At 40.0% G+C, this 27,985-nt stretch overlaps 1 protein-coding gene and 1 long non-coding RNA gene across 14 annotated transcripts; one reads left to right on the top strand and one right to left on the bottom strand.

Annotated features, from left to right (window-relative positions):
* On the bottom strand, window positions 1-26,450 carry B3GALNT1 (beta-1,3-N-acetylgalactosaminyltransferase 1 (globoside blood group)). 13 transcript variants are annotated; one of them, XM_058730401.1, is made up of 7 exons: window positions 26,367-26,450; window positions 22,217-22,312; window positions 8,226-8,289; window positions 6,723-6,941; window positions 5,086-5,181; window positions 2,244-2,310; window positions 1-1,816 (listed from the first exon to the last, which is right to left on the bottom strand). In XM_058730401.1, exon 7 carries the CDS (start codon window positions 1,780-1,782, stop codon window positions 787-789), a length of 996 nt encoding a protein of 331 aa, XP_058586384.1. In that variant the 5' UTR covers window positions 1,783-1,816; window positions 2,244-2,310; window positions 5,086-5,181; window positions 6,723-6,941; window positions 8,226-8,289; window positions 22,217-22,312; window positions 26,367-26,450; the 3' UTR covers window positions 1-786. The 13 variants fall into 13 exon arrangements, with proteins under 13 accessions (XP_058586384.1, XP_058586377.1, XP_058586375.1 ...); XM_058730394.1 differs by lacking the exon at window positions 2,244-2,310 and adding an exon at window positions 21,970-22,023; XM_058730392.1 differs by lacking the exons at window positions 2,244-2,310; window positions 6,723-6,941 and adding exons at window positions 21,970-22,023; window positions 24,785-24,880.
* Window positions 18,412-18,709, top strand: LOC131512111 (uncharacterized). Its single transcript, XR_009261967.1, has 2 exons — window positions 18,412-18,496; window positions 18,595-18,709. It is a non-coding gene; the product is annotated as an uncharacterized LOC131512111 (long non-coding RNA).
* Window positions 26,451-27,985: the final 1,535 nt, after the last annotated feature.

Below are 27,985 nucleotides of genomic sequence, written 5' to 3' on the forward strand. Positions count from 1 at the left end.
TTCAGATCTTCTTGCTTTTATTCTTCTCTGTATTACCACAGTAAAATATTTATCAAAGTCCAAGAGATTACTGATATGTGATAATTACCAATGTCTTTACATTAATGGAGCTATGAAATAATAAGCTCATCAGTGAGGTAACTGGGAAAAACTTCAAATGGATAAGGGTGAATCACTATTTGCTTTATACAGTACTGAAACAACCATAACATTCAAACACCAGGAAGTCCTAAGTAATATTAAATAGTAATTCATCACTGTGAAATGCTGTAACATCTTGAAGTACCTTCTGAATGACCAAAACGGATGAAATTTTGTTCAGTGTAACTTGTTTTTTACACAGAACTATGTATTTTTAAAAACTGGTAATCCATGTCAGATATACACAAAACCCTTAACAGACTAGACTGCTCAATGAGTAGAGCTCCCCATTGCTTCGATGTTATGGACTAATGAGCTTATAATTCAATGAAACCCTTTTAACAAGTTCTAGCCTACAGAATGGCACATTCAAACAGCTTGGCCCTATTCGTTTTATTAAAAAAATCCCCGATTCCTTTATAAGGTGTTTAATTCCTCTTACAATCACCTTTAAAGGGCCTGACTTAGTTTTGGTCTAGGTAAATCAAAGTGTGACCCTCCAGTCCCCAGTCTGTGCGTTCTTCATGAGTCTCAGTTCAGTGTAACTCAACACAGTGACCTTCCCATGAGTTTTCCATTGGACATTTTACAGTAATATTAATACTTTCCACAGAGTATCCTGTCTTTCTCTAGGCTTTTGTCAAATTAATAATGGCATGTGGTATTCCTTAGCATAACCTGCCAAAATGTGATAATCTCCTTGGAAGAAAAGCCATGAGCTGCAATCACACGTCTGAGTTGACAGACATCCAAATGGATCCTATATAAAAAGAAAAGGTTTGTGTCTTCTGGAATATGGATGTCCACGTTTAATAAATTCAAACAGATCCCAACATAAACATCTTCAAACTTGATGGGTTTTACGTGACTCATCATTTCATAGATTCTTGGCACCAAATCGCTGGACATTATATAACCCAACCCACTGCAGTAGGGAGGAAACACCTTGAAGGGATACTCTTGGTACGAAATATGGGCTTTTTGGTAAAATCCTCTATAGGAATAATTATCGATTAGAGGATAACCTGTGAAAAACTTCTCTGAATGGTTTACATTTAAAAGATACTTCACTAAGTTGCCAGTATTGATGAAAACATCAGTGTCTGTCTTCATGATGTACTTGGCATTGGGGCAAAACTCAGTTACCCACCTGAATGCCATAATTGTTTTCAAGGTCAGATTATTATACGTGTCTAAAAAATCTTGTCGTATTATGTCACCATAAAGAATGTGCTCATCCTCTAAGGACAATGCTAACACTTTGTCTTCCTTTTCAGCCGGCTGGCCTAGTAAGAAAAATGTAAGAACCTCATATCCCCACCAAGATTTTTTTTCACCCCAAGTAACTCTAATGGCCTGTCTGGCTTTTACATCTGAAGGGTGTGAGGTCACCAGGATGACAAGAAAAGGGTTTTGATGAGAGCAGTTTGAATGCTCTCGAAGTGTGAAGCGAAAGTCTTGTCTGTAAATTGGCTCATACTCATAGAAGTACATCCAGTTTACACGTTCTATCACATTGTAGTGGGGCAGGCTGAGGTACCACATCACAAGAAAACTCAGGAGGGATAGCAGCAGGAGGCTCCATTTGAGGGATCTCAGTGACATCCTACTCGGAAGAGTGGTCAAGAGAGCCAGGGCCATCCACAGCAGCTCAGAAGCACACGAGCCTGAGGTTCTGGAAGATTTATCAAAGACCTGGTTAGTACTCCACCACCCAAGACACAGTATTAAATGATATCTGGTTATCTACTTAAAGAGTTGGAACAACAAAAGCTCCCAAGCAAAACCAAGAATCCTGACCCCAACCTAGTTCATTTCATTTAATATAAGCAAATGGACACCAAAAACCAAGAGGGCATTTTAGCTTTTTTACATCCAGACCAAGATTAAAAACATATCCTTCATTACTTCGGGAAAATTAATACTTCCTGTTTGATTTAAATAACTGTTGAAATATGATTTTGTCCTGGATGTCCAGAGGGACAGAAAAAGATGAGTAATGGGGGGGTTAAAAAATAAATCTGCAATTAAAAAAAAAAGCCGCATTTCTTCTTCACCACTATGGAAAGAGAAGTGAAGGATTTAATGCAAGGAGATATTACCAGCAACATGTCCAAATAAACCAAGGGTCTTTCTCAGCTGTGTGATCAGATGTGGATTCTAGCAAATCTGGAATAAGGAAAACCCAGTGGCTACAATTATTCATGTGAAATGAGATGGGAGCAGAGACTCTTCACCTGAAAGGCAAGTCCTCTAGACACAAACAGGGCAAGCATCTCCAGAGTTTTTAAATGGTCAAGACTGTGAAATAGCTTTTTCCTTGCCCCAAACAGATCCCAGCTCCCCTTTTACCTCACTGGCTGAACTCCATGCTCAGTCTGCACATAAGTGCTTAAATTAAAGGCCTGTCCATAGAATTGAGTTTTCATGTGTTTCCCATTCTAATCTATTCAGAAATCCTGTGCCAGATCAGAATCATGGGAGGGACCCTCCAGCTGAGATGAGAAGAGCCGTAATGTTACAGCATTCAGACTGGAGTGACAGTGTCACCTCAGTTCTGTGCTAGGTCCCAAGGATGAGGTTGGTTCACAATTCAGGATCCCACAGGGCTTTCTGGGCACCATGATATCAAGACAAACATGTGCTAAGTGTTTCCTAGACATTCCACACCCACAGACAACACCAGGCACTAAGACCAAAGGAAGGAGATGGGAGAAGGGGACCCCTAGGCAACAGGTAAACATGGAAGGACAGGGTGGCACTGACTGTTTATATCAATGCTAAGGGACTTCAGAGTAAGGGATGGATGAACAACATGAGGGGCAGGCTGAGGAGGTTCCAATGGTGCCCTTTCACCCCCCATCCTTTGGGAAGAGGGGTCCTGGGAACCCAGAATCTGTTATGAAGGGCATATGTTAATGTCATTATATGGGAAGGCTGGCCCCCCAAGGGTTCTACCTTGGGTCAGTCTTAGGTCTTTGGATGCACAGCTCTTCTGCCTCTTAATACTATGAAAATGACAGGACCTCAAGACTCCTTGTCCTATTTGGCCATATCCTACCTGCCCTGATTAGTTCTGGTCACAGTCAGTAATCTCTCCTTTCTCTAGAGCTTTCTATATTTTAAGTCACACAATACAAACTCTCCAGTTCAGTTTCATGTATATGTGTCTTGCCCCTCCATTTGTAGTCTATGACCTTGTTGGCGAAGTGTTTCTCACAATAGTCAAAGTGCAAGACAGACACAGACCTACAGTAGGAGAGCAATGCACACGGACTTGTTATGCTATTTCCATTTGTGTAAAGGATAAAAGGTAGGTCTGTCCATCCCACCCCAGTCTTCCTCTCTCCCCCTTACTAGCCTTGCACAGCCAGCTCCTGGAAAAACCTGAAACAGAAGAGACCTAGAATAAGAATTATAGAAGTAATAAACTTCTTCCTACACTGTCTCCTCATCTGCGACTAGACACTGCATGTACAACCCTAGGGGTCTTGATTTACACCTCAGCCAATGACAACTTTTACGTTTATTACAACGCTTGTCAGATGGCAGTTTTACATCTCATTCTAACAAATCAGCACACTGGAATAAATTTCAGACTAACAAAAGGAAAGTATACTGCGTAAGGATCAGCATTTACAATCATATATAGGCAATGAAGGCCCCATTACTCTTCAATAATGGGAAGAACTCAAAGCAGCAAATCTTATTACAAAAGTTATCTCACATGCATTCAATAGGCCATGTTTCTTTCTTTTCTTTTTTTTTTTTTGTATTTAAAAAAAATTTTTTTTTAACGTTTATTTATTTTTAAGACAGAGAGAGACAGAGCATGAACGGGGGAGGGTCACAGAGAGAGGAAGACACAGAATCTGAAACAGGCTCCAGGCTCTGAGCCATCAGCACAGAGCCTGATGCGGGGCTTGAACTCACGAACTGCGAGATCATGACCTGAGCCGAAGTCGGACGCTTAACCGACTGAGCCACCCAGGCGCCCCTGTATTTTTAAAAAAATATGTTTATTATTCTGAGAGAGAGAGGGAGAGAGACAGAACAAGAAGCAGAGGTGCAGAAAGACGGAGAGAGACAGAATCCTAAGCAGGCTCCACACTGTCAGCACAGAGCCTGACATGGGGCTCAAACTGATGAACTGTGAGCCAAAACCAAGAGTCGGACACCTAACTGATGGAGCCATGCAGGCGCTCCTATAAGCCATGGTTTTAAAAAAAAATTTTTTTTTTTTTAACATTTATTTATTTTTGAGACAGAGAGATAGAGCATGAACAGGGGAGGGTCAGAGAGAGGGAGACACAGAATCTGAAACAGGTTCCAGGCTCTAAGCTGTCAGCACAGAGCCCGACGCGGGGCTCGAACTCACAGACCGTGAGATCATGACCTGAGTTGAAGTCGGCCGCTTAACTGACTGAGCCACCCAGGCGCCCCAAGCCATGGTTTTTAAATGTGACAATGTGACTGTGGCTGTGATGTCTACTGCTATGGGCCCACAAAGAAAATAAAACAGCAGCAAGGAGAAGAGGAATTCTCTAGTCCAAAAAGAGGGAAAAGTCTTTTAAGGACCCACAACACAGGTGGTTCTAAGGGCAGAGAGACCAGAGTCTACAACCCAGCTCTGTCCTTTAACAAACAGGGCAAGCAGGTATGTTCTTCCTTTTGGAGCCTCAGTTTCCACATCTCTACACTAAAGATGTCAAATACAGTGGAGGGTGACAACATGTGCAAAGCATTTCACTGGCCATTAAGTGTTCAATAAATAGAGTCTGGTCCCCAGCTGTGTTCCACCCTTGGCAGCCTTTGTGTCCTGTCTGTGTTCTCTAAATTGATTTTTATTGTCAAATGGGTTATCCTGGAAAAATAATCTCTATGAGTTCTTACTATTTAAAGAAAAATATGTTTTGAAGCCATAAATATATTTCTATTTCTTACCTCCTTCTTGATTTATTTCTTCTGAGTGAAAGATCTTCAATTTCACCAACCGAACAGTCAGTAGTATGTAGTAGTCAAAAATAATGCTTGAAATTTCTGTAAGACATATAAAAAATGTAACCACATTTACTTATGGGTCAGGGAATTAGAAATCAAAGATGGTAAATGAAGCACGCCCACCTCCTCCAATTTCTTTCTGAACTAGGAACATGTATTGAAACAAAAAGTTAAAAAAGTTACCATTAGTCCACAGAACTCAAGAGTTCATGGCTTTATCATGGAAAACAGCACTTGGTATTCAAGGCTTAAAACATAAGCTAAATTCTCAGGTCAGCTGGTGTCTTAGGTCACCATACCAGTTTTACTTCCCTGGATAAAGAACTCAGGGGTCACTAAAATAGGGTGAAACATAAAACTTCTAAGAGACACTCTGCTGGTATCCTGTCTTTAATTCTGTGTTCCATGTATGCATTCACAGGAGGCAACCCTTCCCAAATTCATCTTTCCCCTCTGAACCTCCATCTCTAGTGACAAATAACCCAAGGCACATTAATAAACAGTGAGAAGAGAAACAGTGCGACACATCTCACTTCCTGCCATGATTCAGTGGCTCATATCCTGGCTTTTACTGGTCAAGTTTGAAAATGAGAGCAGGATATAAAAGACAGGGAGTCACTGACATATACAATTATATATACAAATTTTATACAATTGTGTATATATATATATATATATACACACACAATTATATAATTTTTATATACAATTATATACAATTGTATACAATTTTTTGTATATATACAAATTTTTTCCTTATATACAATTTTTTTCCAATGAATTAAAGATCAAATGGAAGAAAAATGAGCCTTTAAAAGCACTAAAAGAAAATATGGATGAACATTTTAGTAATTTTGAAATGGGGAAGACTTTTCAATTACTCAACTATAGGGAAACAATCTAGAACCCATAAAGGAAATTTTGATCAAATAAAGATTTCAAAAATTTCTTGAACAAGATTAAAAAGCAAAACAAAAACAAAAACAAAATAAAAATAAAAAACAAACAAAAAACTAAAACAACAAACAATAAAAAACACAAACAAGGATGAAAGATTAAAAAACAAACTGGAGAGAAAAAAAAAAAAACAACCTGAGATTTATGACAAAGATTTGTAAACCCAAAGAAAAAAAAGAGTTCATACAAATTAAGTACAAGATGAACACTACAAGAGAATAAATGGCGGAAAGAGAAATTCTCAAGAGAACTACAAATGATCAATAAGAACAGATGTTCAAACTTACAAGGAAGCAGAAATATTGACAAAAATCTCAAATCAGCAAATTAAAGGAAAAAAAACCCCCACATGACAATAGTCAGTATGTGTGGGGGAAAAGGTATTCTCATGTACTCTGGAGGGAAATTTGAAAACACGTATCAAAATTTTAAATGTGTATACTCTTTAACCAAGCAATTACCACCTAGCAATTTATCCTAAAGAAGTAAGTAGGCAACTGTGTGTAATTTATAATATGGAAAAATTTGATTTTAAATGCCTCACAATTGGGAACTGGTTAAACAAAATTATGATCTATCCATACAACAGCATATATTTATTTATTATATGAGATGAAGCTTACCTATATCTTCCCTTGATATATAGCAAATGAAAATCGCAAAACTGCTTATGTGGTATAAGTCCTTAAACCCATATAGTCACATATGCTAAGCAAGATTTTCTAGAAGGATATGTCTCAGTATGTCAATGGCTTCTATTCTGCGGGATTTCTGGAAGACTTCTTCTTTCTTTCGTTTTTCTTTTTGTATCATTTAGATTTTCCATGCCATTTGTGTATTGTCTTTGTACATAGATAAAAACAAAGTCAAAAAAATTTTTTAGTTTTATGCTTGCATACCTCAAAGTTCAACTGAATGGTAGTAACCCTAAACGAGCAGGCAGGATTCTGAGTTTCATCTTACCCCAGGTTCTTCTCCCAAAGTGTAGCCACGTACAATTCATGATATGTCTATTAGGTATTATCCTCTCTTATTTCAGTAAATATTATCTCAACATAGTGAGGAATTATTTTAAAAGGTTAAGTATATAGTAATTCTAAATATAAATCTACCAGGACTTACATTAGCTTACAATAATAGCACTTTACATATAATCATGTTATGTATACACACACATATTTAAACAGTTGATGAAGTGTTTGCAAGTATTATTAGTATTCCCCCAGTAACTCTATACAGTGGGCCAGCTGGTTTTACTGTACCTATTTTATAGATGAATTTTAGAGATTTCAAGTGAACTGAAAGTGAAATAAAGACACTTTCAAACAGACTAGGACTTACAAAGTCCACAAACTCTAGCTGGGAGAAGTATCAACAGAATATGTTTTAGTATGGAGAAAAGTGAACTCAGGAGGAAGGAATGGCATGAAAGGAACAGATGTAAGCCAGGAAGCCATTAAAAGACCGTGAAAACTAGTAAGTACAGGTACTGTAAAACAAAATGAGAGAAGAACAAGAATACAATTTTTTTTTTGTTAAAATTTTTTTTCAACGTTTTTTATTTATTTTTGGGACAGAGAGAGACAGAGCATGAACAGGGGAGGGGCAGAGAGAGAGGGAGACACAGAATCGGAAGCAGGCTCCAGGCTCTGAGCCATCAGCCCAGAGCCCGACGCGGGGCTCGAACTCACGGACCGCGAGATCGTGACCTGGCTGAAGTCGGACGCTTAACCGACTGCGCCACCCAGGCGCCAGAATACAATTTTTTTTAATGTGGTCAGAAAAAGTGAAACTGAAATACTATACAAAAATGACATGGTTGCTGTAAAAAGACTTAAAATATGTGAAAAATTAAAATATGTTAATATTCTTACCTAATTCAAGAGGAACAAGGAGTGATAAACTTTAACATTTTACAAAAAAAATCATTTAAGAATGTACATTATTAACCTTGAGAGTGACTATTGAAAGAACAGATATGGAATACGTATCTTCCACAATGAGAAATAAAAGAAACAAAGCTACCAATAGAGAAGAAAAAAGCAGAGAAAATGCAAGGCAAATAGAAAACACAAAAGATATCAGGGGTAAATATAAATGTACTGTCAGAGTAAATATAAACCTACCTCCTGAAAGAGATTCTCAACGTGGCTTAAAATTCTGCCATTATACTGCTTATAAGATGCATGCCTAAAACAAAACAACATAAAAGTTTTAAAATTAGTAAATAAAAACCGTATCATGACAATGTCAATCAGAAGGCTGCTGTAGTTAATTATTAATGTCACATATTATATTTATTCATTTTTAAATGTTCATTTTGGAGAGGGGGGAGGGGCAAAGCAAGGGGGGCAGAAGACCTGAAGCAGACTCTGCACTGACAGCAGAGAGCCTGATGTGGGGCTCGAACTTATGAATCATGAGATCATAACCTGAGCCGAAGTCGGACGATTAACCAATTGAGCTTCCAGGCCCCCTCATGTCACATATTTTAAATGAACAGCATTTAAAAGGGATAAGATTTTGTTACTGATAAAAGGAGCCATGCAACAAGATAATTTAACAGTTATGAAACTATATCAACATAAAAACATAGCCTCAAAAATATATAAAGCAAACTCGGAAAAGCCTAAGTACAAATGGAAAAAATCTATAATCCTAATGGGAGATTTAAAAAAAAAATTTTTTTTTAATGTTTGTTTTTGAGAGACAGAGACAGACCATGAGTGGGGGAGGGGCAGAGAGAGAGGGAGACAAAATCTGAAGCAGGCTCCAGGCTGTGAGCTGTCAACACAGAGCCTGACATGGGCTCAAACCTACAAACCGTGAGATCATGACCTGGGCCAAAGGTGGACGCTTAACCAGCTGAGCCACCCAGGCACCCATATATAATCCTAATGGGAGATTTTGAACAAATCTGTCTAAATCAAGCAGGCAAAAAATAAGGATATAAGTGTTTCAAATAATATTAATAATCTTGATCTAAGAGAATGGAATATTTGTTTCAAGAACACATGAAATATTCATTAAAAAACTGTTCATGTTAGGTTATATAAGTCATCTCAAGAACTTTCAAAACTCAATTCAACAGGGGCGCCTGGCTGCCTCAGTTGTTGAGCATGAGACTCTTGATCTCAGGGTCATGAGTTCAGGCCCCACACTGGGTGTAGAGATTACTTACAGAGAAAAAAAAAAAAAAACAACACAAAACAAACCTCAACTTAACAGAGGCCATATTATCTAACCACAATATAATTATGACAAAAACACAACTTGAAAAACACATAAACAAAAAAAACCTGTTTGGAAACTCAACACCCTTACACACAGTTTCTGTTTAATCCATAAATTTAAAGAGAATATCATATTGGAAATTGTAAAGGCACTATTACATCAACCACTTAACTGAAATCTATTGGTTTGCAGGGGTACGGGGGAAGAAGCCAAGCATTTTTTTTCTGCTTTAAACAATGATCTATAGTTCAGGGGGACAAATGTTACGACTGAAGAGGAAAAAGTCCTCTTTATAGAAAAATGCCAGTTATAACTGCAGGTAGAATGACAGAAGAAAGCTATCATTTTGCAACCTCTCATGAAATTATTGATTCGGGCAATGGTGATCAATCAGCGTTTTAATCATCAAAGGAAAGATTAATAAGGTACCCAAGTAACCCTCCAAAGACTGCCTTTTACTTACAAGGACTAAAACAATATAAAATTTACATTGGAGGAATCAGTGCTAATCATCAATCTTAGCAGAATGATGGCACAATTTCATGCTATTTATCTCCTAGTGAGCTATGCTGTAAAGTCACAACATTGTCTCTGATGAATCCTAACCAAAAATGTTTAACTGGAATCTAATCAAAATTTACATGAAATACAGGATAGAAGAACAAGCTAAGGAACACCACAGGAAACACTCAAAGAAATCAAGGAACTGGGACTGTCAACCAGCATGGTGTCTTCAGCCGGTCAGAACCATGAAAAAGGGGATGGCTGTAGGTTAAAAGAGTTGTTTAAGGACACACCAATTGCAAATGTATGGTCCTGGACCGGATCCTGGAGAAATCTGAATACAACATAGATATCAGGTGATGCCAGGAGGATTACTAATCTATTTAGGTGTGATAATGTTAGCTGGCTACAAAAGAAAATGTTCCTGGATAAACAAATGTGGTATTTCTACACAATGATGCTACTCAGCTACAAAAAGAAACAAAGCACTGATACAGGCTGTAACAAATACCAGTTTTAAGAATTCAGGATGTGGATGAACCTGAAAAACATGAGTCTTAAGTAAAAGAAGATCAACACAAAAGACCATATATATATATGACTCCATTAATATGAAACATGAAAGGCACATCTATAGACAGGTTAGTGGTTGCCCAGCGGTGGCACCAGCAACTGGTTGCAAATGGAGATAAAGAATCTTTTTGGGGTAAAGGAAATACTTTAAAATTTGATTGGGTCATGGTTGCAGAACTGTGAATTTAGTAAAAATCACTGAATTGTACAGTTAAATAATTTATGGGTATGTAATCATATCCCAATAAAGCTGTTAAAAATAATGTAAAATTAAAAAACCTTTTCCTATTTTTAAGAGTATATATTTAGGAGTAGAAAGCCAAGATAGCTGTATTCACTTTAAAACATTTCAATAATGGGGCTCCTGGGTGGCTGAGTCGGTTGAGCATCCAAGTCTTGATTTCAGCTTGGGTTGTGATCTCATGGTTTGTGGGTTTGAGCCCTTCATTGGGCTCTGCACTGATGGCACAGAGCCTGCCTCTCTGATTCTCTCTCTTCGTCTCTCTGCCTCTTTCTTTTTCTCTTAAAATAAATAAACTTGAAAAAGAATTAAAAATAATAATATTAAAAAAATAAAGAAATAAAATATTTTAGTAATAAAAACTAAAGAGAGGAAAACATATTCTCTCTCTCATTCATGTATGGTGGAGTAGAAAACCATAACATCTCAATGGAGTGCAATTTGGACATACGTATACAAATGACAAATACATTTACTCTTTTCTCAGTAATTTTGTTCCTGGAATTTATTTTAGACACAGCTGTCTATGTCTAAAATGTTAAGACATTTTATTGTTATTAGGTACAACATTATAATAGCAAATATTTGGAAATAACCCAAGGGATCATTAATGAGGGATTACTTACATAAACAATGAAACATCCACACAATGGAATACTATACAGATGTTACTGACATTAAAGATTTGTACAATATATTAAGTGGAGAAGATATAGAACAATGTCTACAGTGTGCCAACTTTTGTGTCAAAAGGAAGAGGAAATAAAAAATATGTATTTGTATGTGTATGAGAAAAACAATGAAAAGACACAGTGGGCAGGGAGAAATGGGGTGGATGAGAGAAGGAGTGAGAGCATCCCTTTTTTATATTACTTTGGTGTATTACTTAAAAAATATTACTCAGTAATATTACTTTGTAAGTTACATAGTTTTTGTATAATTTTGATTTTTAAAACACATGAATACATTAAAATTCAAAACAATGAAAATAAAAAAAATTTCCTCCCCATTTTGAAGTGCCACAGATAAGGGGCACCTGGGTGGCTCAGTTGGTTGAGCGTCCGACTTCAGCTCAGGTCATGATTCCACATCTGTGGGTTCAGGCCTCACGTCAGGCTCTGTGTTGACAGCTCAGAGCCTGGAGCCTGCTTTGGATTCTGTGTCTCCCTCTCTCTCTCTGCCCCTCCCCTGCTCACAATCTGTCTCTCTCTGTCTCTCAAAAAATAGAATAAAACATTAAGAAAAAATTTTAGGGGCGCCTGGGTGGCTCAGTCAGTTGAGCATCTGACTTCGGCACAGGTCATGATCTCACGGTTCAGGAGCTCAAACCCTGTGTCGGGTTCTGTGCTGACAGCTCGGGGCCTAGAGCCTGCTTTGGATTCTGCTCCACCCTGCTCACACTCTGTCTCTCTCTCAAAAATAATAAAGATTAAAAAAAAATTAAAAAAAAATTTTTTAAACACAGTGCTACGTATAAAAACACACTGGATGTAACTAAAGTAGTCCTTACAGAAAACTAACAACCTTTTAAAATAATATACATTTTTAAAAGTAGAATTACTTTATATACATTGTTTTGTATCCACTTGATTTTTTAACATATATAACTCACATACAGTAAAATTCACCCTTTTTATTTTACTCTTCTGTACCTGTAACCACCAGCACGATCAAGATATGAAACAATTCCATCATAACAAAAATTCTACTAGTGTCCCTTAATCAAGCCTTCCCTGAACTCCCAGGCAACCACTGATCTGTTTTTCATCCCAATACCTTTGCCTTACCAGAATATGTCACATAACTAGAATTGATACAGTATGAAGACTTTCAAGCATAGTAGGTAATATATTTTTTTAAAAAGATTGAAAATAAATAAGCTGAGTACTTAGCTCAAGAAGTTAAAAAAAATAATTCCAATGTTATTACATAAACAAGAAAACAGAAGGGATAATAAAGATAAAGCAGAAAACAATGAAAAACAAAAACCCAAAAAAGACAATTATTAAAAAAACAAACATTAGGAACAGAAGGGAAGAGTCTAACCTGTTAGAGAAACTGTAGCAAACTTAAGGATAAACTTTAGAAATATTTCTACCAAAGTCAGGAAAACAGTGTTTTTTTAGTGCGTGTCAGTGTCCACTAAAACAAGAGAGGAAGTAAGATGTAAAAACTGTTAAAGAAGAGAAAAAGAAACCTGCCATTATTTTCATTATTATGTAATCATCTACAAAGAAAACTCAAGAGGAAAAAGACAACTTGTAAGAACTGACAGGTGTACCAAGATGTTGGATATGAGCTCACATATATACCAAAAACACTGAAAAACAACAAAAATCTAGGGGCGCTTGGGTGGCTCAGTTGGTTAAGCACCCGACTCTTGATTTCAGCTCAGGTCATGATCCTGGGTTTGTGCGATCCAGCCCATATCCCGCTTAGTGTGGAGCCTGCTTGAGATTCTCATTCTCTCTCTTTCTTTCTTTCTCTCTCTCTCTCTCTCTCTCTCCCTCTCTCTCTCTCTCTCCCCCACCCCCCGCCCCTCTTCCCTGCTGGTGCTATCTCTATAAGATAAAAAAAAGTTTAAAAAAGATTTCTATCATTTAAAAAAAAGTCTAAGGAAAACCACAACAGCAACAAAAACTACAGTGTCAAACAAAGCTAACAAAAAATGTGCAGGACCCTAATGTAGAAAAGTAAAATACTTTTCTGAAGAATACAAAAAAACCCCAAAAAGATGTGAGTAAACGAGAGAGATAATGTGTTCAAGGATAAGAAGATTCAAAAGACTCAAAAGAGTCCACGTCTCCAAATTAATCAATAAATACATAACATTATGATGAAAATTTCTTGATTTGGAACAACCAATACAATTTTGAAAACAAAGAATGAAGGTGGGATGGTGGTGGGCTGGCTGTTATTAAATCCTATCGCAGAGCTAAGCCATAGGTATGAAAACAGAATGGCAGACCAACAGATGAAACAGCTGAGCAGCACTAAGACCAGAAGCTGATGTATCCATACGCAGGGACTTAGCAGACGTACCCATACACAGGGACTTGAAAAATGGCAGAGGCTGCCTCACAAACCAGTGGGGGAAAGATTCAACAAATGGTTTCAGAATAAATGTGGAAAAAAAAAAAACTATATTCATATTTATTTTCAAAATAAAGTTCCAGGTGGGTAAAAGAATTTTAAAAAGCAAAACTAAAATGATTACAGAAAAATACAGAATATATTTGTGAACCTCTGTGTGGCAGAGGCCTTTGTGAACAAATTACAAAAAGCATATTCCATAAAAGACAGGAGAAATACACTGGGTAACCTTAGAATATAAAGTTTATAGGACAAGACAAGTTAAAATGTGAGCCACAGACTCAGAGAAGATATTTACAACAAATAAAACAAAGGGCTGGTATCCAGAATCCTTGCACTATATTTGTTAGATAGTACATACTTGTAATAATCTGTATTAATTTTCATTTGTATAAAGTTTATATAAAGCTTACAAATCAAAAGGAAAATGGGTAACGTGTGAATAAGTTCACAGAAGAGGAATTCAGAACTTCCAATTACATGCCGATAAACATGAAAAGAGGGTCAGTCTCACTAGTGACCAGGGAAAGGCAAATTAAAGTCAGATACCAAGTTTTTAACCCATCTGAAAACGTAAAAAAGTTTATTATTAATCACGTATTGGAGTGAATGATATTTGTCATACACTGAGGGTTGAAGTACAAGACCACTGTGGTAGATAAGCAACATGGTTGCATCTAGAGAACTGAAAACCAGACTTTCCTCTCCTGGGACTACATCCTTGAAAAACTCTCATATGTGCACATGCATGGAGACCTGTACAAGCATGCTTACTATGGGGTTATGAAAACAGATAATCTGAAGCAACTTAAATCTCTATCCATAAGATAATAAGTAAATAAAACCTGCTACTGTCTTCCAATGGAATCCTCGAAGACAGTTAAAAAGAAGTGAATCGGATTTATACACAGAATATCAATTTCGAGAGTATTAAAAAATAAAATGTTGAGTAAAATATACAAGTTGAAAAATTAAATGCATATATAATACAATTTATATAGTTTTAAACCGCACAAAAGCAAGAGAGCTTTAAAAAGCAGCTATGCACACAAAACTATTTTTTTAAGTTTATTTATTTTAAGAGTGAGAAAACGAGCAGGGGCGGGGCAAAGAGAAAGGAAAAGAGAGAGAATCCCAAGCAGGCTCTACACTGTTAGCATGGGGCCCGATGCAGGGGCTCGATCCCACAAACCGTGAGCCCAGGTCCCCCTAAAACTATTTTTTAAAGAAACTGCAGGAAAAGCTTCCACACTCACCAGTGTGGGTGTCACTGTGGAAGAATAAAAGGGTTGTGTAGTGAAAAGGGGAAAGAGAAGACTTGCCACAAATACTATAAAGTATTAATTAGCATTTGTTAATTCAGGATGATTGAAATACAAGTATTCTCTTCTATTTTTAGTTTTCTTTGTATTTTAAACCTATCAAAACAGGAAAAAAGCATAACAAAAATGCCTGGACTTAAATGGCTTACCCTAAATGTTGGCTGTAATACTTAATGGTTGTGTGTGACTTTGAGGAAGTTACGTAACTTTTCAAAAAAGTCTTTTTTTTTTTTTCAGCTAAAACCAAGCACCACAATACCGATTCAGTTACTGTGAGGTTTACATGGACAATATGGGCTATTCAGTCAGCAAAGTCAGTGGTTTCTGAAGTTAAAGTGACACTCGGGTATGTGGATAAATGTGGACACACTATGATGTCACAGAAATCAAGCTGGCCTGGTCTGAGACTTAGGACTGGCTCATACCCAGACAGCAGGAGCACAGGGCAGCCGCTCTCCTAGCACAAGAATGAGTTTTGTGAGCTCTGACACTGTTCTAAATCCCATGTCCCAGGAGAGGGGCAGAAAGAACCTAAAACACCAATGAGCAGAAAAATATAAAAAGGCCCAACAAGGAAATACACTATTATTTTATTACTGACTTCTTAAATAATATCATATATCACTGTAAAGAACTTACATTTATAATTTTAAAACAATTTCCATTTGATAAAAGGTAAACTTATGATCATATTAAGTAAACATGCATTCACCAACTAGATTTTAAATAATTTACCCCAAGCAAACCATCTTCTCTATCCCACAAGCCCAGCATGATGCTGCTGCACCAGTGACCACAAATAATTACGGGTCGATTTGGTGGTTGATACATAAAAGCTGAAGAAACATTGCAAGTAATAGAAAAGCCCAGAAAACTTCCAGAAATAAATAAGAGGTTGGTTGCATCCAATGTTTTAGAAGAGAGCAGAAGAACTGAGATGCAGATTTCTTCTCCTCAGTTATTAATACCAGAACTTTCTGGCACCAAAGATGGATGCATCTATGTCTTATCCCTAAGTGTTACAGAGCCCTCAAAAGAGCTCTGTGGAAATCCACCCCTCCCCGCCCTGCCAAAATAATTCAAATGAATGTAAACTGGTATTTTTTAATGGAGGGCTTCTCAGCTTTTAATATGCTAATATACATTCTCTGAGAAGAGGATATATCATGCAATGTTTCTCAAATCTATCTGAAGAACCTATTTTAATTTTCAGTCTCTGGCAGGATTGAACTCTACCTTTTGGAAAAATCTTGTCCTAGCCCATCTTTGTATTCACTGAATTAATAAACTAATTTTGGTGAATTGAGCAGTAGTTTGGAGTTAAAAAAATTCTACAAAATGGTTCAGTGTTTTTGGAAAACTTTTTAGTGTTATTCACTAAAGCTGAATATACATGTATCCTATGATGTAGCAACTCCAGTCCTAGGAAGAACACTCAACAACAAGTACATTGGGACACCAAAATATGTTCCAGAAGATTCATAACAGCACACCATCCATGATAACTCCAACCTGGAAACAACCATGGTGGAAGAAACAAATTTTTGTAACAGCACCTTCCACAAAACAGAAATGAACAAACTATAACCTCATGTGACATTTTAGAGTCTCTCAAATATAATGTAGAGTTAAAGAAGCCAGACACATAAAGAATAGATACTATGATTCCATTTACACAAAACCGAAATGCAGGCAAGAGCAATCGAAGGTGTCAGAATTAGGGCACTGATAACCTCTGGAGACAGGAAGGAAGTATAATTGGTAGGGCCCTGGGGGGACTTTCTGGGGTTCTGGCCATGTTCTATTTCTTGACCTAGATGGTGCTTACAGGTGTGTTCACTGTGATAATTCATCTCCTAATTAGTATACTTTCTTTTTGCATGTTATACTTAAAAAAAAAAAGTTAAAACAGCTTGGCAATCCAATCATTTTGTCAATCAGTGACTGTGTGCAATCATGTCTACAAGACATGCTGGCCCTAGGTGCCCAGCCGTGGCGAGAGCACCAGGAACTGTTCTCAGGCACTAACTCACGGGACCTTCAAGATAGTCCACAAATAAAGGTGCTCTGAAACCTTTACTGTTTGCATTGGATAGGTGAGGAAACTGAGGCTCAGGGAGAGTCAATAACTTGCCCAAAGTCACAGGCTCGTAGGTGGTAGGGACAAAATCAAGCAGGACTCCAAATCTCACATTCTTTTATTTTTAATTTTTAGTGTAGATTTATTTTTGAGAGAGAGAGAGACAGAGAGAGAGAGCAAGCAAGGGAGGGGCAGAGAGACAGGGAGACACAGAATCCGAAGCAGGCTCCAGGCTCTGAGCTGTCAGCACAAAGCCCAACGTGGGGCTCAAACTCATGAACCGTGAGGCCATAACCTGAGCTGAAGTTGGACGCTCAACCGACTGAGCCACCCAGGCGCCCCCAGATATCACATTCTTGGCACCACCCTTCCTATGCCAGGGAGTCTGCCACATCTCTATTGACCGGAATCACTCTGAATGGTTTTAATTTCTCACTACCACCAAACCTTGATTAAACACAGTAAAGCAGCATCACAACCTTACCATCTTACACAGAAAGACTCAGGATTCTCACCCTCAAAACCTGAAATATGAGTTATTAACAATAGTAACAAATGGCAACTAATAATTCATGCAGATACGGACCTTCTTATTTGGCATCACAAATATGCTGGGCACTAGAAAATAAACTGGGGGGCTGACAGGGTGGGTGGAGGGATCAGTCCAAATGCAAGGACTCCAGAGAAACAGAACAAAGAATTACTGCAATGGTACCATTATTTAAGCCAAAATAACCTGAAATTCTTTCCTGGGGTACAAAAATGTTGGTTATATTCTACAAAGGGAAAGCAAATTCAATTTTTTAAAAAAACATATAAAACTTTTCTAATCGCAAGTATATGTTCATTAGAGAGCTGTCCATACAAAAACAAAGCACAAAGACAGAGCTTAAGGACAACAAGGTTCATATTTTTTGACGAAGATCTATCTATCCAGTCTGTCTCTCAGGAATACATCTCGTCTGTGGCCACGCCTCCTCCTATCCCTATTTCAGTCACAGTGGCTTCAGTTCTGAGCCCTGACACTTTCAAATTTTCCCTCCCTCAGAGAGTCTTCACTTGCTGTTTCTCTAACGCAAAAACTGGTTCTTGAAAAGTCTGGCTCCTTCTCCTGCTTTGGATCCCAGCAAAATGTCACTTAGGAGAGTCCCTCCCTGACCCCTTATCTCAAGTGGTTCCCCTGCCCCTACTTTCTATCACACCCCTCTTTATTCTCCTGTAGGCAATCAAACTGAAATTTTCTGTCTATTATTTGTTTATTGTCTTCCCTTCAAGAATCTGAGGTTTGTGAGGGGAAAGGCCTTGTACATCTTGTTCACTGCCACATCCCTAGAGCCTAGCACACAGTAGGTACTAGGTGGGTATCTGAATGCTGGAGCCTAGCACACAGTAGGCACTAGGTGGGTATCTGAATGCTGTGCAAATCCCTGGAGCCTAGCACACAGTAGGTACTAGGTGGGTATCTGAATGCTGTGCAAATGGTCTGGTAATGTGCTTTTACCCCTTTCATTTATTAACAAAATATCCCCAAGAATAAATTGAATCCAAAAGTAAACTCCTGAATCTGTTAGAGTATGCTTACTTTTCTTCGGCTTTCTTCTGAAACAAAGCCTTCTTCTAATAGGCTGCACTGATTCTGATCATGTTCATTTAAAAAAGTACAGACATGGGGCGCCTGGGTGGCTTGGTTGGTTAAGCGCCCACGGTTGGTGGGTTCGAGCCTCGTGTCGGACTCTGCTGACAGCTCAGAGCCTGGAGCCTGCTTCAGATTCTGTGTCTCCCTCTCTCTCTGCCCCACTCCTACTCATGCTCTGTCTCTGTCTCTCAAAAATGAACAAATGTTAAAATAAAAATTTTTTTTAAAGGTACAGACATGAGGGGCATTGGTTAAGTGGTTAAGCATCTGACTCTTGTTTTCAGCTCAGGTCATGATCTCACTCATGGTTCATGAGTTCAAGCCCTGTATCAGGCTCTGTGCTGATAGATGCAGAGCCTGCTTGGGATTCTGTCTCCTTCTCTCTCTGCCCTCCCCCACTTGCTCTCTATCTCTCACTCTCAAAATGAATAAACATTAAAAACAAAAAACAAAAAACAGGTCCAGACATGCAAAAACAAACAAAATCACCAAAAAACCACATTTCAATAAAATTCTAAGCCCATGCATACTAGATTTAGGGTCATCCAAGGAGAAAATATGTGCTATCATTAAAGATAATTACAATTACTGCCAATTGGGCAACATTATGACTCTTTTTCCACATACAAAACAGTACTACAAAAGGTGGAAGTCCTGGTAGCCTAAACAAGGTCCTGTGCACATTGAGTTTAATGCAATTCATAATTACACACATCACTCATGTCCTATTTCTTATAAAGAGAGAGAACCACGGGGCGCCTGGGTGGCTCAGTCAGTTAAGCATTCAGCTCTTGACTTCAGCTCAGGTCACATTTTTTTTTTTTTTTTTTAATGTTTATTTATTTTGGAGAGAGACAGAGCACAAGTGGGGGAGGGATAGAGAGAAAGGAAGACAGAATCTGAAGCAGGCTCCAGGCTCTGAGCTGTCAACACAGAGCCCAATGCAGGGCTCGAACTCACAGACTGTGAGATCATAACCTGAGCCCAAGTCCAATGCCCAGCCGACTGAGCACTCAGGCTCCCCATCAGGTCATGATTTTAATAGTTCATGAGTTCAAGTTCAGCACGGAGCCTGCTTGGAAGTCTCTCTCTCTCTCCCTGTCTCTGTCCCTCCCCTGCTCATGTGCTCTGTTTCTCTCTCTCTCAAAATAAATAAACTTAAACAAAAAATTTTTAAATTAAAAATAAAGAGGGAGACACATATCAATACACATCGTGAGGAAAACTTCCCTTCTGGTACCCAGTCAAACTGAACATATTAATTCATAAACAAAGCAATATAAAACTCTACCATTCTGACCTCCTCTGATTATCATTAGAAACAAACACAACCAGTGCTGTCTGACCATTACCTCTCTCTTCCCTTTTCTTTCTGAATCCAGTGATTCTTAAACTTTGCTGCATATTATAATCTCTTGGAGAACCTGAAAAGCTCTGGAAGCCAGGGTATATACCCCAAACTAATAACTAAATGAGAGTTACAAAGGGTGCTGAGGTTTAGGTGGCAGTATTTTGAAACCTTTTCCAGGTGATTCCAATGTTGCTGCTCTAGATCTCACTATTCAGACTATAGTACCCGGGCACTGCCTAGGAGCTTGTTAGCCTTGGGCCCCACCCCATCTGATTCCAGCGAATCAGAAACTCCGTTTCTTGAAATAATACATGTTGAACATTTAGGACCGGGCTGGGACACAGTAAGAACTAAGTAGAGAGTACCACTGTTATCATTAAGGTCCACTATGTGCTCCTCTAACTTATTTGCTTACTTACATTTGTTCCATTTACAAACCATGCAGCTAGCTCCCAGTGTCTCTTATGTAACACCACATGGTCTCTAGCACATGTAAACATGTAAATAAATCCTAGTTTATCCACATTCTCCCTTCAGATCAGTAAGCTTTCTTTTTTTTCTTTTTTAGTAGGCTCCCCACCCAATGTGGGGCTTGAATGCACAACCCTGAGATCAAGAGTCACATGCTCTACCGACTGAGCCAGCCAGGAGCCCCAGTAAGCTTCCTTTTAGAGTCCAAAGATGAGGTTTCCTCTAACATCTTAAAGTTCCCAATGTTTTGCTCCCATGAGCATATAAGCCCACAGGAACTAGCAGTAGCGATCCACACGCCAAATGCAAACTTTTTTAGTTCCTCTTCCACACATGCTCCCCTCTCCCGTGGCCTTCCTCCTGCCCCCTAATCTTCCTATACCTGGGAATGATTGGAACTGTCAGAAGTCCTACAACAGGTACTTCTGGCAGCTGGAGAACTACAAAACTCATTAACATTTTCAAACTGAGGTGTGAAATATTCAAGTGGCATCGATCTACTTTAAGGATTATGCATATTTGATAAAGCTTACATTTCTCCCTCTCACTCCAAAGCACAGCTGGGCATATAGTAGAGAGTCAAATTTTATTTGCTGATGGGGGTTGATGGGGGGTGGGAGGGAGGGGAGGGTGGGTGATGGGTATTGAAGAGGGCATCTTTTGGGATGAGCACTGGGTGTTGTATGGAAACCAATTTGACAATAAATTTCATATATTAAAAATAAATAAATAAATAAATAAATAAATAAATAAATATTAAAAAAAAGAAAAAAACTTGCTTTCTACTTTATCCATTTTCTTCACATTGCCCTCTCTCCATAATTTTAGCAACAGCCCCTGCTTGGTCCTGGTGCTGGACTAACTACTTTCCGTATTTCCACCGTTTATTGATTAAAACTATCTAGGATGTAGGCCCTACTACTGCAGCACTTCTTTTCCAGTTGAGGAGACTGTGATTTGGAGACCTGATGGTTAGTCAGGGTCTCACAGCCAGCAAGCAGGGCTGGGAATGCGGGTGTCCTCATCCCCTAAGTGGGCTCCGAAACCACTACACCACAATGCATCCTTCCTAATTTGTTTTCATCTCGCTGGCCTGGCATCTTCATACTTTCTTCCACGTAGTGCAGCATCTCTGATCTTTGTCAGGGATAAAGAGCTGTCAAAGCTAACCCATGAACTTATAAATTTCCAACTAGTCTTCTCTTCAAGTATACTTTTCAGAAATGGAGGAACTTCTGGCAAGAATGTTAATAAGTTTATACTCCAGATAACCCTGAATAAATTGCTGAGCTTTGGTAAACATTAGCTTTGGTAAACACTGGAACCCAAAAGGTTCCTCCACTCGAAGATCAAGGGAAGCCTTACATAGCATGCAAGAATGAAGTCTCTCTCAAGTGGGCAGGGCACTGAAAGGTCTTTCTGGAAAAAAAAAAAAAAAAGGAAAAGTGAGCCCAATGACAGTGCCTAGTCGGTTTCAAAATTGGCTGATCCATCAAGACTAGTGTGTTTTCCACAGGCAATCATTTGTTCAACATATACTTCTTGGGCTCATGCTGGGCTGTGAGAATACAGTACTGACCCAAAGAGCCAAACACAGCAAAAATGGACATACCTCTGCACCCAGGGGTGGGCAGTCTGAAAGAGCCACGTGACAGAGCTCGTGAAAAGAGGCAACAAGATGACTCGGTCTGGAGAGAACCTAGGAAAACTGGAGCAGAACAAAGACCACACAAGTGAGGCAGAACAGCAGGAAGGCTGACTTGAAAGCTGGGCTTCCTGTCTCTGTTTTGATATAAACAGCTTTACCCATTGGAGGAAGGGGATAGGGGAAGCTGCTCTAGTTAATATTTCTTCTCATTGTTGCCCCAGATTAAGAATATTACATACCTTTGTCATTCTTGTCTGTCAGGCTAAGTCACTCATTACCTTTCCCTTAGTAATTTGAATGTCCTTCGTTCATTTGTTTCTTCTTTCATTCATTCATTCATTCAGTCAGTCAGTCGGTATGCCAGATCTGTTTTATTTTTATTTTTTTTTTAATTTTTTTAATGTTTATTTATTTTTGAGACAGAGAGAGAGCATGAACGGGGGAGGGTCAGAGAGAGGGAGACACAGAATCTGAAACAGGCTCCAGCCTCTGAGCTGTCAGCACAGAGCCTGACGCGGGGCTCGAACCCACGGACCGCGAGATCATGACCTGAGCCGAAGTCGGCTGCTTAACCGACTGAGCCACCCAGGCGCCCCATCCAGATCTGTTTTAAAGGTTGGGGATGCAATGGGGAAGACACCTGTCTTGCCTTCAGGTTGCTGACACAATGCAGAGCATGGAGGAAGGTTTGTGACTCCAAGTTTCAGAATGAACATTATCAGTAAAGCCCACCTTGAGAAGATGGGAGGGCGACCTCCCAGCTGAAATGTCTCCAAATGTGTGGTCAGGGTCCAGGGCAGAGAGCTGAGTTTGCACTCTCAGAATGTGCAGATGCTCGAGAAGAGCACAAATTATAGACCCTACATCAGTTTAGAGAAAGGAACTATTTAACATTAGAGATAAGAATTGAGAGAGAATTCTAATATAACATATAGAAAAATTATAATATAATTTTTCCTCTCAGAAAGTGGCTATCTCCATCCTTGAAAACAAAGTCTGTTACCAAAATAGGAGCCAAATATAGTGCTTTTTTATGCTAACTTTAAAAAGCTGTTCAAAATGCACAGCCTGGGAGTTTAGCAGACATCTATGTTCTAGCCCAAGAGTGGGCAATTTTTTTTTTTTTTAATAAAAGGCCAGATAGCAAATATTTTCTTCATGGGCCATATGGTCCATCCCAGACACTTGATTCTGCCTTTCTAGCAAAAATGGTGCCACAGACAATATTAAACAAATAGGTGTGGCTGTGCTTCATTAAAACTTTATTTACCAATCAGGCTGTTGGTCTGGAAGTGTTCTTGGCATGAACTGGCATACCTTAGAACATCAAGAAAATCTCAGTCTCCTAAGATCCTTCGTCTCTATGTTTCCTCATTACCCCAAAGGGTCTCGCAACTTAAAAGGGGGTCCTAGTGCTGGTAACATATTCCCCACATGACACAATTCCCAGAGGGGTAGGCAGGGCTGAGAAGTACTACCCTAGGCTATGGATGCTATACAGAGACACCAAAAGGCTTGGTTTCCTGGCTAATTCCAGGTCAGAAACACGTAGAATGAAAAATTAATAATGTATTCTAGCTTTCTGAGTTTTATTCCTTAATTTCTCAGAGCTTCAAGGGGTCCAAGTTATCTCCCTAGCCAAATCTTCCATCCTGCAGCCTTTCAGGGCCTCATCCTTAAGATGTTCTGTGGCTTTATCTCCCCCCTCACCTAGAGGAGCCTCCTACCAATCACCAGGTCTCCTGTGCATATCCTCACCTTCCCCTCTCATCTAATTCACAATGTACCAAAAGCTCTAGTGCCAAAAGCAAATCAGTATTTATAATGGCCAACTTTTCACTGAAACAAAACCATTGTTCATAGTCCCATAAGAGATATTTACCAAAGACAGGCTGTTAAATGAACTGCAACTTTTGAATGCATCTGCTGTGCAAGGCCATTTAAAAGCATTCTGTTTGACCTCCCACATTTGACCTCATTTATGAAGCTGTATATAGTGTGGTTACCACACAGTGAGCAGGGATGAGCAATAACTGTTAGAACTGCAAGAGGAAAGCATATTTGGCCTGGACGTTATACAGCTGTGAATGGGATAAAGGCACTTCCTCAAATGGGAGTCTACTCATATCACCCAACAGTGGAAAGAACAGACTTGCAGACTGGGCACAGACAGAAGGCAAATCATTTTAACGGATAAAAAGAAAAAGTATCCACTGGAGTATTTTCTTAGGAATAAAGAGTTGAGTCTGAACTTGAATATGGCCACCAAAATAGGTTTATATAGTTAAATTTTCCTGACATATGAAGTATTTTAATAATAATCCAATTTTTTAGAAATATATGTATCATCCAAAATGGTTTAGTAAAGTTTAACTCTTACAATTCCTCAAATCCTTCAGGGGAAAAAATATACTAGAATATACAAAAGAATTTGTAGCTGTGTAAATGATCCTTGAAATGTTGTAAAGGAGACTATTACAGTCAATTTTAACCAATTAGGATAATTTCTAAATTAAAGTAAGATGAACTTACCCACAGAATTTCAGATGAGACTAAAGCACTAGCTTTTTTAGTTTTTCTGCTGATTTCCATATTCCATGCTTTAATTAAAACATTTGCTGTGAACTACTGAGCAAAAGAACAGAAAAGGAATATATCTAAGTCATAATTCAACAACACTGGGCAATTCGACATCTAAAATCAGTGTTCTATACCTAGCAAACTATTACAGGAGCAAATTATCATACACTGTTTTGGCATTCTCTTCCTTTTTGGAAAAGCTTTGATCCTCTCTTCTTCCTTGCTCTCAAATCACTTCATGCATCCAATCTGGAATAATATTTGGCCACTGTTTTGATAACAGGCTTTACTTTCACGACCGGAATTACTCACTGACCATTCATTTGAATGAACCTTCTAGTCTAGGATAAAAAAACGTCTTAGACTCTTATCTCTTAATAAACAGCTGCCTTCTCTAGATTGATACAAATTCAGATGCGCTTTTATCAGACATCAACACATTCTGAGAGCACAAAATCGGCTCCCTACATCCTTCTAAGAAGACGCCTGGGGAAAGCTAAAATACAAACTTGTCCCCACTTGAAGACTGCCAACTCAAATCAAATCTTGCTTACCTCTGAAAACAGGAAGAAAAAAAAAAAGATACGGTTTGGTAATTTATTCCTTGGATGTAGCTTTCCCTAACGAGGCAGCCACCTTGTAAACGCTGGTACTATTTGCAAAACACAGAGTAAAAGAAAACCATCTCGGCCTTGCAAATCTCCCTCCTAGTCCAGCAATGAGGAGTGGAAGAGAAGGAAATAGGAATGCAACGCGTGCTTGCTGCTGGCATCATTCCTTACTGCTTGGAAAAGTGAGACTCCATTGCATCTCTCAGATTTCTTTCAAAATGCCTGTATGCCCGTTAAGATCGCCTCCTATAAATCGCGTGCCCTAGCTCCTCGGGATTTCCTTTTCTCTCTGCCCAATTCACCCATTCTCCTCCTTAGGTCCAGATTCCTCGCAAACCCTCCCCATGAAGAAGAACGCTCCCGCATTTCATAATTCGATTCCCAGGCCCTTCCCCAGTGCCTTGGGAATGCGTTCGTCCCGGGCCTGCCGGGAAATCCACCGACACTGAGACACAAGTCGGCGTCTCCGCGTCCTGTCCCTCGCCGCCGCGGCCAACGCTCCCCGGGCTGCTCCCCGACTTGGTCGCCAGAGAGGCCCAGAGCGACGGAGATCCGGGGGCTGCGCCCTAGGGCAGAGCAGGCAGGGCAGAGTGCTCCTTGCGGCCGCGGCCTGGGCCCGCTACACGTCCCACCGCCCCTCAGTGTCGCCCACGGCCCCGCCAGGCCCCTTCTCCCCCAGGCGAACGGGATCCGGCAGCCGCTCTTCGCAGTGGCCGGAGCCCCAGGACGCGGCTGCTCCCGCGCAACCCCGGCCGCGCTCCGCGAGAGGGCCGGAGTGGGCGGCACCGCCCTGCCCGTCTCCTGGCCTCGCGGGGCCCGCAACTGCCGTTCCAGGAGAAGCGAGTCCCAGGGCCGAGCCCGCCACCCAGCACTGGGGTCTCCAAGGCTTCCGATCGCCCCACGGGACCCGGCCCGGCACTCACCTCCCGAGCGCGGCGCTAACCCTGCTCCGACACGGGCGGGCTGGCGGCCGATGCTGCCGCCCCGCGCGCACACGCAGCCTCCCGCCGCCCCGCGCGCACACGCAGCCTCCCGCAACCGCACGCACGGCCGGGCGCGCGCAGACCACGCGCCGAGGCCCGGGAGTCCCTTGCTCGCTCGCTCGCTCGCTCGCACGCACGCGCGGGCCCTGAGCCCCAGCGAGCTGGGCCCCACCCGGCCTGTAGCTCTACGCACTCCCTGGGTGTGGGCTCTGTCGCACCTAGCCATCACGCTGCGTTCCGAGCACGCCGCTGTTAGGTATGCCTTTTACATTGGACGCGGGCAGGGGGTGGGCCGCGGCGGATCTCTGGCAAGGATTTTGCCTTGTTTACGAGCGGCATAAATTCCCAGCCTCAAGCAGTTCTGGAGGGATTTACTTGTTCAAGTCCGCACAGCGCTATTAAGGAAAAGAAGAAACCTTGGGGAGTTCTTTAATCTCAGAAGAAAAGTGTGTTCTCCTTCTAGAATCGATGGAGAATGAAGGGTGGGGACACCACGGGGTTACAGTGGTCTGGTGTATGCATACGAGTCCCGGGAGGTCGATTGCTTTCGGGGATCTTGAAACTCTTTTGGTCTGGAGAATTCAGAGAAAGTCTGTCCTACCCAGACTTGTCACTAACTAGTGCTCCCTGGAAGAAGTGGCGAGGCTTTTAGGCGTGGTACCTGGGTGTTGCTGTATGGGTTCTGGTCATACCGGTCTTTGGGTGGAGGTGGTTGAATTAATCCAGAAATAATATTTCCTCTACTCTCCGGCACCCCTGGCATAGTGCCATTTGAAAACCGTTCCCCATTCTGGCCTCTTGGCTGTGGGACTGTGAACAGTGTGGCTTCGGCATCCCCACGTGGAAAGTTGAAAGAACAGTTCAATGAGCACCCCAAGTGCTTAACTCCAAGGTTGAGTAAGTGTTAACATTTTGCCACAATTGCTTTTTCTCTCTCCTAAATACTTCAGCCTGCATTTCCTAAGAATAAAGACAGACCTTCTTTCATGCAACCACATGAGAAATTTAATCACATCTAAAAACCTTAACAATTTGATAATATAACCTAATATCTAGCCCGTATACAAATTTCTCCAGTTGTCAAAAGATATGTTATATATTGGTTTTGTAGAAAGATAGTACAATGAACATGTATACATTGCATTTGTTATATGTGTCTCTTTTAGTGCAGAACAATCCCCCTCACGTTTTTTGTTTTCTTGGCATTAACTTTTTGGAGAGTCTAGGCCAGTTACCTTGTAGAGAGTTCTACGTTCTCCATTTGTTAGACCTTTTTTTTCCCTCCTGATGTCCTTTAACCTTTTCTCTAACTCCCTAGAAGGAGGATCAAGAGGTTTGATTAGATGTCAAGAATCCGGACTTTAGGAGGTGCTATTCATATTGTTCCTTATCAAGAAGAACATAGTATTAAATATTAAACACATTAATTTTTAAATATATAATGGGTTGTTCCAGTATCAATAACTGAAATCTGAATTGTCCTTAGATTTCTCTGTATGGTCCATTACAAAGTCTACTTTCCCTTTTGTGGTTAATAGGTAATCTGAGAGGGTAGAGGC

This window comes from Neofelis nebulosa, chromosome 5 (genome assembly GCF_028018385.1).
Source record: "Neofelis nebulosa isolate mNeoNeb1 chromosome 5, mNeoNeb1.pri, whole genome shotgun sequence".
NCBI lineage: Eukaryota > Metazoa > Chordata > Mammalia > Carnivora > Felidae > Neofelis > Neofelis nebulosa.